This window comes from Orycteropus afer, unplaced genomic scaffold, assembly GCF_000298275.1.
Source record: "Orycteropus afer afer isolate SDZICR_OR568_19922 unplaced genomic scaffold, OryAfe1.0 scaffold00025, whole genome shotgun sequence".
NCBI classification, from domain to species: domain Eukaryota; kingdom Metazoa; phylum Chordata; class Mammalia; order Tubulidentata; family Orycteropodidae; genus Orycteropus; species Orycteropus afer.
The window spans coordinates 8,962,094-8,974,367 of NW_006921612.1; the positions used below are offsets into that span (position 1 = coordinate 8,962,094).

Consider the following 12,274-nt stretch of genomic DNA (forward strand, 5'->3'; position numbering starts at 1 on the left):
ACAAAAGAAAATAATTCTTGATATGTGCTTGGGTTGCACATCTCAAAACTGGAAATGAATTCTCAGGAAAACTGAAAAAAACATTATTTCAATTGTGATTATTAGAAAACATCTCTTTTGAGAAGCTCTTCCAGGCTGTCATTAATGAATGACTGATGTGTAGTATTGCAATACATTTTAAGAAATACTGTTTGACATAAACTCATTATATAATAGCTATCTTTCACAAATGCAGAGATTAAAGAAGAGGTAAGTATGTCTCGTATTATAGTAGTAGAAAAAAATTGAGAATCTATGACATTGTATGCTATAATTTACCAAACATGATTTAAAGAGCTCTGAGGCAGTGGGTTTTTTTAAGAAGCCTGGTGAACCTCATAGGGTTTCCAAAGCTGTCGTCTTTATAGAAGCAGACTGTCACACCTTTCTCCCTAGGAGTGGCTAGTGGATTTCAAATAGCAGTCCTTTCAGTTAGTAGTTGAGCACTTAACCACTGCGTAACCAGGACTCCTTTGAAGAAAAGATGCTTCCTTAATTTCATTGTGTTATAAAAACATGTAATTTGGAACTCACAAGGAGTTCCATGGGAGAAAAACCTGATGAGCTGATTCTGGGAGGATTACAGCCTAGGAAACTACTCCTTGGAAGGAAGGTCGTGCGATCTACTTCCCTAGTGGTGCCACCTCGGAAACCCAAGGAGGAGTTGCTGTGAGTCGTGTCTGACTCCACGGCAGTGCGTGCATACTCTGACATATAGGGATGCTTTGAGTTAGCATTGGCTCCACAGCACACAACAGTAAGGCATATGGGGTCACCATCAGTCATAATTGACTCATGACAACTGGATTGATTTGGTTTTGGTTTAGGGAGTGATGTTTTTTAACTACTTTAAAAAAAAAAAAAAAAAAAAAAAGGCATGTGTATGGGGTGAAGAATAACACCAGTGAGGTACACATAGTCCACCATACAAGACCAAAAAGGCGGTGTTTGCCCAGGGATATAACCACAGGAAGGAAGAGTGCTGTTACATTGTGGAGACTGTATTCAATGTCACAAAACAAAACATATATGAACAGTTGAATGGAAAACCAGTTTGCTCTGTAAATTTTCACTCAGATCACAAGTAAAAAGAAACAAAAAGAAAACCTCTGCGTGCTCTGCACCGAGATTCACCATTGTTTACATTTTGCCCATGCCCAGAATTACATTTGCCGTGCTTTATCATCCCTCACATATTTTTTTTATACATACATGCATTAGTTTATCTGAACCAATTTTTCCCAACTGATTAGTACCCTTTTAGACTCCCGCCAGTGATGTATGATAGTTTCAGTTATTCTGCATCCTTGAAACTGTTTATATGGTCAGATAATTTTTTAAGAAACGTTAATTTTAAAATAAAGCAAATATTTTTGTGTTTTATTTCAGATGAGAAACAACATTAGAGATTATTTCATGAAACCTCTCCAACTTAAATTATTTTATGATGTTATAACATGGATAGTAACACAAATAGCAGTAAGTTACACAGTTGTGCCATTTGTACTTCTTTCTATAAAACCATCATTCATGTTTTACAGGTAAGTATTTACTTCTTTATATATATATATATATCAGCAGAATAACTTTATTTTTAAAAGAAAGCTCCTTGCTGTTAGATAGAATAGGAAAATAGTACCAAAGCCTCATTTCCTGCAGCTGAATGCATTATCAGTTACTTTTTAATCTTAAATCAACAATCTCAAGTTTCTTTACCAAGTGACTCATACTGCCAACCCTCTGATGAGAGACAGACTGATTTAGGCAGAAATATCAGCTGGGTAACCACTGTCTTACATCTCTTACGAAAAATTTACTAGAAAATGTTGCTTAATTGTCCTAAACCATGATTTTGGTTTTTGGTATGGTTTTATAAATACTTACTGGTGTACACTGCTTTGTAGAGTTTCATCTCAGTCTCAGTTTACTCAGACTGTAGTTAAGTACATACATCTTAAAAGGGCTATATGACATCTTGGCAAGTGTGTAGTTATTAAAAATTATTAAAAATTATTAATTATCACCATTTATTAAACTAAAATTTTTTCCGTTTTTCTTTAAGCGCCTGGTATTACTGCCTTCACGTTGCTGGTATCTTAGTATTATTACTGTTGCCAGTGAAAAAAAATCAAAGAAGAAGGAATACACATGAAACCATTCAGCTCTCACAATCCAAAAAGTTTGATGAACAAGAAAATTATTTGGGACATAATAGCTTTTCCACAACAAACAGTGTTTGCAATCAGAATCAAGAAATAGCCTCTAGACATTCATCACTAAAGCAATGATGGAGAAAATGCCCAGAAGGCCTCTTTTTATATATTAACAGAAACCAATCTTAGCACCTTTTCAAAAGGTTTGTGTTTGTTTGAAAAGAGATTAAGTGGGGGGAGGGGGGAATTGGACATTTATAGATAGGCAATTTCCTATATACCAGATTGGAAATGGAGTGAAATAACCCCTCCCATGCCATGTCTCTGTGGGCCACGCCTTATATAAAAATATCTCCACTATTTCCATGGGCACTCAGGACCTCAGCATATGTCCATAGGGTCATATGTGTGCCCTGTTGCTGAATGTATGTTGCGTATCCCAAGGCACTGAAAAGAGGTGGAAAAATAATTTTGTCAATCTGGATGATGGAGAGAAACTAACTTTTCCAAATGAATGTCTTGCCTTAAACCGTCTATATCCTACAATATTGTTCCTAAATGGTATTTTCATGTGTAATACTGTGAGAACTCATATTTCACATATGTGATGTGTGCTGTTAAGGCATCTAGGAGGACTTTAAAATAGGATATTTAAGATTGTGGATACTTAAAAATGCAATAAACATGTCAGTATTTGAAGGCTTTTCTTAAAGTATCTCAAACGACTACAGTGCTTAGTGAAACTGTAAACATTAACAGATGCCAAGTTATAGGTAGCTTATTCTGATGCAGCGCTTGATTACTTTGTGTGTCAGTCAGAGAGCCTTTCAAGGAGCAATTTTCTTAAACATAATTAAAGGCTAGGAGTGTGGTATTTTAAGCTTATTTTCTAAAAGAGAAGATGAAGAAAGAAAGACAGGCATGAATGAAGAAAGCACTAAATGGACTCTGCAGCTAGAAGCAAGTGGGCAGCTGTAATAAAAAAATTTAAAAAAAATAAAACCCCAGCCCTCCGCTGATGCATCAATACCAACTCATAGCAACCCTATAGAAAATGAAGAGCTATCCCTGTTTCCAAGGCTGTACATTTTTATGGAAGCAGACTGCTACGTCTTTCTCCTGTGGGGCAGCTGGTGGGTTCGCATTGCCAACAGTACAGTTAACATCCGAGTGCTTAACCACTGCACCACCAGGGCCCCTGTAGCTGCGATAGGGAATAGGTAAAACTGTGCAGGTACTAGGTGCTCAGCAGAAGTGCTTTTACCCTTGTTTATCTGAGTTCTTTGTGATTATGTAAGACACAAAAGCTTAATAACTTTTTAATACTTTGGACTTTTAAATGAAATTTAGCAAGTATACATTATGTAGAATTAGAAAGGGATTATAACAATAATACTAGATTGCTTCAGGGTTTTGAAAGAGAAATCGCTGGGTACGGGGACTATTTAGCTAACCCTTTTCTTCTCTCTGACAGTTTAATTCATATTTGGGACAGTTTTAGGGAAATGAAAAATTAAGGTCAGTGGTTCAGAACCACATTTTTATAGAATATAAATTACTTTCCAAACTGTTAACCTCTCACATTAAAATGTTGGCGTTAACTCTTATTAATATGAATCTTAGGTTCTAAGTAGAAAAAATAATATGCTCTTATTGTCCATTGTTACCATAATTAATCTTGTCTTGGATTACTGGGGGAGTCTCACCTAATTCCCCAGATTATCATGATGACTGCAGTAGCCAAAAGCAGAGGAGTAGGATTTCGTGCCAGGTGGGAGAGCTGGCCTGAAAGCAGGGCCTGAGCCAAAAACTGAATCTTGGCTGTGAGACAAAGGAGTGGGCAGGGCCTTTTGACTTTACCTTCATCTGACAGGTCTTTGATGGAATTTATTTTCTTTTTGCCTTAAATTTTTTCTAATGAAATGCAAATTGTCCTCTATGGTGATTCTCTCTGTTTAATTTTTGTTGTTAATAAATTTTCAAATGAAGTTAAAGACCGAACAACAATCTGGCTTATACTGTAGTATTTCATTTAAAGAAAAAAGAAAAAAAGAAGTATGCTTGGAGATTTTGAGGTCCTAATTAGCAAAAAAGTCACTTTATCCTTTTAAAACCTTACAGATACTTTAGACATTGTTTATATGAAATATTTTTCATTTTTCTAAAGATTAAATTTTTCCATCTGTTAAGGGTACCCCTGCCTATTACCTTCCAGAAAAGATAGCAAAATATATTTTCTCTATTTTCCTGTGCATTGCAATGAAGTTAGCTGTGTAATGTGAGAGGATAGAAAAGAATGTTCATGAAAAGCATCTATCCCTCAAAAAATGGTTTCCTCAGTTCTGATCACTGTTAAGAGAAAGTAATTTAAAGTTAAAAAGATGAGCCTAGACATGTAATAAATGGAAACAAGAAAGTTCAATAAATACCTTTTTCTTGTGCAGCCTGTTTAGCCACTTACAATCACCATTTTTATCTATTATCTGAACTTATTTTTCAGCCTGTAAAACTGCATTGGTGACCTATGTCTTGGCTCAATTAATATAATGATACCACTACCATCCTGAGAGATATTTGGTCAGTTTTCTAAATACTTTGCATATAATACATATCTAGTTTAACTGATATTCATCCCCTGAATCAACAATTTATTTTTACAAAATGGTTTTTGGATAGTTTCATGTAATTCTGAAGAAACTATAAGTATGCAATGTAGAAGAAAAAATAAATCATTCTAATTTTAAGCTTGATTTTTCTCAAGAAGAATTTTTTTGTTCTCTATAAAATGAATATATCCACTTGGGGTGTTGTAAAGATAGTGTTTTGCTTTTCTTTATAGTAGAAGATTTTAAAAGTAATATATCTCTACTACTGCTAGGTGTGAAGGGATTCATTGTAATATGTTCTTACTTATTTGTAACCAGTAGATTAGGGTTAAGTGCATATTTATATTACTTCCCCACTCTTCAGTTATCATGAAACCATTCTGGAGATGTCCAGTCAACATCGTATTTATACTTTTGGTAAATTATATACTGCTCAGGGAAAAATGAACAAAAATAATTTTTCTTCCCTCAATTTCATTTTCTTGAAACAATAACAGTTACTTTGAAATATATCTCAGTTGTCACTATTTTACAAGTGGCTTATTGTCAGTTTTTAAAATACGCATTTTTATTGAAACTCAGGGTAATTGAGGAAATTTATTTGGCTTTTAAAATGTCCAGTGTGATAGAAAAGGTTTATTTGGCTTCCAAAATGTCCAGCTACCACTTAACGTTATCACCATGTATCTGGTTAAAAAGTATGTTACTGATTCCCTTGCCATGTTATATGACACAGGATTTCCACAGGTAGCAGTTTTCAGAAAAATTGACAGTAAAGAGAAAGTTTCTAAAAAGTAAAAGTAACACATTTAAGCATTGATTGACCTGAAAGGAGGAGCTCTGATGGGACAATGCCTAAGGCACTTGACTGCTAACCAGAAGGCTGGGAGTTCAAATCCACCAGCCACTCCTCAGAAGGAAATTGAGCAATCTACTTCTGTAGGTATACCACCTCGGAAATCCAAGGAGAGGTTGCTATGAGTCAGATCCAAGTCGACAGCAGTGAGTTTGGTTTTTTTGGTTCTTGACCCAAAAGGAGACCTGGATCTTCATTCCAGCCCTGTCATTAATGATTGGGACAAGTCACTTATCCTATAGACCTCAGGTTTCTTAAATGTTAGATTAAAGGGTTAATTCTAACAGTTTAAGACCAGTTATGTTTCAGTATCATGAGTGGAAGCAATTAGAAAATTCTGTAAGACTCCTAGGCCATAGGCAGATTCAAAATCAAACAGTTGTCATGGTCATTTACTTTTATTACTTGAGTTCAAAGCCATGATTTCAAAAGGTGGTCATGGCAATAGACCATCCGTTATATCAGAAACCATTTCTATTGATATTGCCCTAAAATATGACTCTTTCATAATGAAACAGTCTCTTACTAAAGAAACCATTTTCCTTTTGCTTTCTCTGCTTTCTTGGCTTCTGTTTGTGTTAGGTAAAATTGAAGGATATAAATACTATTAAATATTGTATATAAACTACCAACTTTTACTAGACAGTTTACCACCAGATAATGTCTCAAAAACTATTTCATTCAAAAAGATTGAAAGTATATTTAATTTAATTACACTTTATATTAAACTACAAAAAACAATTATCTAAAAATTTTTGCCATTAATATAATTGCAAAGTTTATACTTGTATTCAAAGATTACATTACATTTTCTAGATAAAAATATTTTCTATTTAATATTCACATTTTGCAAATATTTACTTTGTATATTCATGAACAAATCTGGACATTTATACTTCTGTTTCCTTTTTACTACCAATTGTTCATAATTATTAATTAATTGGTTATAATTAACATTATAATTGAAAGAAAAAATTACTTGAGAATGATTGTTTCAGAATGTTGCCTATTGGTGTGTCAGCTAAAGATTTTTCCAGAGCTTTAGATATAAATCAGTATTTTGTGGGATTTAGTCAGCCATTCACAGTCCATCTTGGCTGAAATTTGATACATCAGATTTAACATAGGTGCAGAATTCTGAAGAACACTGTGAAATGTAATATCAACTGCCCTCAAGTACCTTATAAAACTGTAACACATAACTCAATGTGCATTTATTGAGTAGCTAATCGTTGATAACACTTAGATGCTGCAATTTCTGCTTTCTACAGCTCTTTCAAAAATAGGTTTGTACTGAGACTGTGTTCCTAATGCTAACAACATCCAAAGGAAAGATTTGCATGAAAAAAATAAAAAATTCCATTCTGAAATTTGGATTTGAAAGATTAGAATACAAAGGATCTATACAGTGTTTTCTGCAATACCATGGAGTACAATCTATTTATAGTAATGCATTACAAATGAAATTTTCCATGTTGGTATTTTGTAGGAATGCTCTTATAATCAATGAGTAAGCTGCTTTTTCAAGCTTTTGTGCAGAGGATGCAGCCAGTTACCGTTATTTTTGCATATAACACATCCACAAAAATAATGTGCACTCATAATGCACATAGCACTGATAGGAAGCTAACACGCAAGGAGGTTTGTGTAGTTTCCAAAAAAATACATTATGTGTTATTTGCATAAAAATATGGTATATTTTAATTGGTGGACTGTTTAATAATGTTTTTATATGTTTTAAATAATAGCTAACATGCAAACCCCAATAAAGGATTGACAAGCTCTATATAGCTCATTGATTGGGACTTTCTGATATAGCCTGAAGATATTTTTACACTCTAATTTGTCTTCATCTTGCCTTTAAATCTGTACAACTTTTATAAAGAAAAAAATAAAAGAATATATGGTCTATAAATAATAGTATAAAGATCATGTAAAACCGTCTAAAGCTTGCTCAATGACACATAGCCAACTCTCCAATCACATCTTACTAAATTTTGCAGCTGTCTAAAGAAATGAAAATATAATGAAAAACCTGCAGTTACAAAGCAACAGAAGTAAATAACTTATCAACTTCTTAATGTCTGAAATGGAAAACATAGCTGGCTGACTTTTAATAGAGTCTTAAATGACTGTTTTCTGCCTGGTCTCTCTTTGGGTAAACCTCTTGGTGAGGTTGATTTATTAATATTCTTTTCTTATCCTTTCCCATTAAAGGACAAACACATATGTAGAGTTTTAAAAGCAATCTTAAAATATGCCTCTTTCCCAGTTCTAAGTATTTTGGGTTCTATATACACTGATTTGTCAGTGAAGTACATTTGCTTCTGATTTTTAATCACAAGGAAAAAGGAATCAAACATTCAATACCATTGTGTTCCAAATCAGTCTTCATCTTTGATTACTTATACAAGTGACTGTTGCTTTAAACTAGAGGACCACAGAATAAAGCAGTAGGAATGAAAGAAAAAATAATTCAGGTGAAACAATGAATTCTTCCTATAGAGTGAAAGGGAGCTCTGTTAGCGTAGTGCCTAAGGCATTTGATTGCTAACCAGAAGCCTGGCGGTTCAAACCCACCAGCCACTCCTCAGAAGGAAGATGGGGCAATCTACTTCCATAGTGATACTGCCTTGGAAACCCAAGGAGTGGTTGCTATGAGTCGGGTCCGACTCAACAGCACATAACGACAACATAGAGTGAAAAATGTGTGATTTCATTCCTGCCTACCTTTAACTTTTTTGCAATCCATGGGACATACAGTGGTGTCCACCTACATTTCACACCTCTGGGGTTTAGTGGGGAAACTGCTATCCCACTTTCAGTGCATGCTGTCATCTGTGGGGCCTGCATAGTTGTGTGAAACTGAAGAAACTGGCCTTGTTCCACCAGCACTAGAGATCCCTCAGGGCATATTGTATCAAAATCCATATTACCTAAAAAAAAAAAATCCCATCTCATTCACAATGTCTTCCATTACTGAAAACACATGGTTTCAACAAAAAATTCAAAGCAGAAAATAATTTGATTTTGACAGAGTTAAAAATCGTTTCTTTATCCCTACCTAGAAATGGTGGAACATTCAGTCAACCAACATGAGAGACTCAACTCCAGCAGCCAGTATTTACAGAATTTACATTTGCCTTCCCTGGTTAAGATATAATGTGGTGTTCTGTGCTTTTTTTTTTTTTTTTTTTAATTATTATTCCAAAATATTTTTTTAAAGAAGTGTTATTTTTCAACAGATCCATAAATTAGTTTTTGTTGTATGATAAATTTAAAATACCACTGTGTTGGTTATACTGTGATGTGATTTTTTAATAACCACTCATTTCTAGTCTTTGTCCTCAGAGCTGCAGTGGTGGCTTATTGCTAGGTTTTTGAGGTGTTTTTAACTTAATATAAATGTGGATTTTTTTTTTCTAATTTGTGTGTCTTAAAACTGATTAAACAGTAGTTTAAAAATATTTGTGTGTGTTTGTTCATTTCAGTCATTTAATTCCTAATTAACTTTCTAAATTAATTAGAACTGAATTCTAGGCCTATCATGAGAATTAATGGTCTTTTTTATTGGAAGATCCTTACACATGGAAATAATATTCTGAGGAGCCATTAAATCTTCAACTGCTAAAAAATGGTTTCAAAAATCTGCCAAGTCACATTATAAACACTTTGGAAAACAACTGAAACAAAAATTAGTACTTCATATACTTTACTGAAACAGGCTTTAAAAGATAAGGAAATAATGACTCCTAAAAAAAAAAAGTTTTCAAGTCTTAACAGTTGGCTTTTTCACAGCAGTCACATCTGTCTGGTTTGTAATTTTGAGAAGCAGAGTGTTGGGCTTTCAATGTTTTTGTATCATGAACACAGACTTGGAGACTAAATGCTTGTAGACTCATCGAGGCTGTTGTAAGCAATTGTGGGGAAATATTTTGTATTTCACTGTTGTACAAGGATGGTAGCCTGAATATATGTACAAGTCAATCTTGTCTTCATGCTTTCTTGAAGACCTTAGAATGTCACACCAAATATAAGTCACCCCATTTTGAGATACAGAGCTGTGCAAGAAATTGGGCCCTCACGAAGAGTGGTACAGATTGAGCATTCAGAGTTTCCTGCTAGCACAACCCTTACGTGTGTTTTATCCTGACAAGCATGGCAACTAAGATGCCTGATCTGCTTTGCAGTAAGGAAGACCTTGGATGGGCAGAGGATAACAAGCTCGTTGTTGTTGTTGTTGTTGTTGTTATGTGCTGTCAAGCTCTTACGTTACATAAATGATCACTGTGATTTATTTTTTTTTTTTTTCCTTCAATAATTCATTCTACAATCACTAAATGAGGTCTGATCCAAAAAGAATTAATCATTGTCATTCCCTACAGGGAGCTGGTTGGTAATTACCATATGTTCTGGTTACCTAGCGCTGCTCTGACAAGAATATACCACAGAGGGATGGCTTGAACAAACAGGAGTTTACTCTTACATTTCGGGAGGCTTTACGTCCAAGTTAAAAGTGTCAGGCTCTAGGGGCTGGGTGAAAGCCCCTCGACCTTGGGCTTCAGCTCTGCCTCTTGCTACCGGGCCACTGAAGCTAGAGGCTTTTTCTTCACTCAGGCAGCTACTGGCTGCTGAGGCTAACAAGCTCAACGTCAACAAATAAAATGGCACAGTCCGGATGTTACCAAACCACACGGCAGGCCATTCATTCGGGTCCATCGTAAGTCCCAAGGTCGGCAAAGCATAGCAGGCTGCTGAACAATGACTTGGCTACATGCGGGGTCCAAGCATACCGCTAGAGACCATTCCCAAAGCTGCTGCTTATATACGGGAAGCAGACCACATACCCAAAGCAGCCACTCAGCTGCTTGTGGTAGATCCCACCATGGAGTTGATTGCCTTTCTCATCATAGGGAATAACTACCAGCTGCGCAGCAGCTCAACCAGGCCCAGACAAGTTGACACACAAACATAACCACCACACCATATAATACAGTGAACAATTCTGTTTTGTTTTTAGACTCATACCCAAAATGCCTTTGGAATAAAGAGGGAATGGTGAACTCTAGGGGAGTTCAGGATAGGTCCACACAGGAGATAGCACTTTGAATTGTGAAAAAGCCTTTTACTACACTGTGAAGGAGGTGGTGTTGTTATGTGCCATTGAGTCAGACTTGACTCACAGCAATCCCTCGAGTTTCCAAGGGAGTATCACTATGGAAATAGAATACCCCATCTTCCTTCAGAGGAGTGGCTGGTAGGTTGTAGAGTGAGTTAATCATAGGAAGAAAGAAAAACTTACGTGAAGGATTTTGTAGGGTATTTCAAAACAATAATGAGATACCATCTTGCCCCGGCACTAGTAGCAAAGTTCAATAAAACAGAAAACAACAAATGCTGGCAAGGATGTGGAGAGATTGGGACTCTCATACACTGCTGGTGGGACTGTAAGATGGTACAACCACTGTGGAAAGCAGTATGGTGATTCCTTAAAAAGTTGGAATTAGAAATAGCATTTGACCCAGTAATTCCATTACTAGGTATATATCCTAAAGAAGTGAGAGCCAAGACAGGAACAGACATAAGCACACCCATGTTCATTGCAGCACTATTTACAATAGCAAAAAGATGCAAACAACCTAGGTGTCCATCAGCAGAAGAATGGATAAGCAGACTATGGTACATAAACACAATGGAATACTATACAACCCTAAAGAATAACGTAGAATTGGCAAAACACCACATAACGTGGATGAACTTGGAGGACATTATGCTGAGTGAAATAAGTGAATCACAGGACAAATATTATATTAGTCTTTTATTGTGAAAAATCAAGGAAAGGTTTATATATGGAAGGAAATTTTCTGTGTTGGTTACCGGGGCAGAGGGGAAGGAACACTGCTAGATAGGTAAAGACAAGTATTGATTTGGGTGAAGACCAAGGCAATATACCAAATGTTAGTAATTAACACGAGGAAGAATGATCAACATTGAGGAAGAGAGGTGCATGGGAGGTACAGATAGCAAAGATGAACCCTTTGGCACATACAGTACTGAGTTGTCAGTGAAGGTAAACATTGATATATGGGTGGATAGATGGTGGACAGGCTGAACTATTAGGTATGTCCATGCCACAGGGAATGTGCCCAAGGCCATGTATAGGGTTGGCAGACAATGTTTCTACAAGTTTATTTTATGTTCTGTAAGAATTTCCAGGTATATAGTATAGCTGACAAAGGACAAGGTTGTAGTCACTTCTTGGCCACAGCCAGCTACACTGAGGGAGTGAGTAGTTGGGCCTGTGGGCTCAGGACCATGGTTGCAGGGGACATCAAACTCAATTAGCAAAGCATACTACACAAAAACATTGTTCCACATCCTACTTTGACAAGTAGCAACTGGCATCTTAAAAGCTTGCATGTAGCCATCTAGAAGCAACGATGGATCTCTCCTCATCCAGAGCAAAGAAAAATGAAGACAACCAAAGATGCATGCAAACAATTAGTCCAATGGACTGGTATACCATGTGATACTCAGCCTATATGACTGTGAGACCAGAAGAACTAGATGGTGCCCGGCTACCACTGTCAACCACTTGGAGGGGTATCTATGTAGGAGAT

At 35.9% G+C, this 12,274-nt stretch overlaps 1 protein-coding gene across 1 annotated transcript in view; it reads left to right on the top strand.

Moving 5' to 3' along the window:
• The window catches only part of MBOAT2 (membrane bound O-acyltransferase domain containing 2), a 341,490-nt gene extending 339,163 nt beyond the window's left edge, over positions 1-2,327 (top strand). The window contains 2 exon segments of the mRNA XM_007935117.2: positions 1,429-1,580; positions 2,102-2,327. Of these exon segments, the coding sequence (XP_007933308.1) occupies positions 1,429-1,580; positions 2,102-2,327 (378 nt within the window).
• The last annotated feature ends 9,947 nt before the right edge of the window (positions 2,328-12,274 follow it).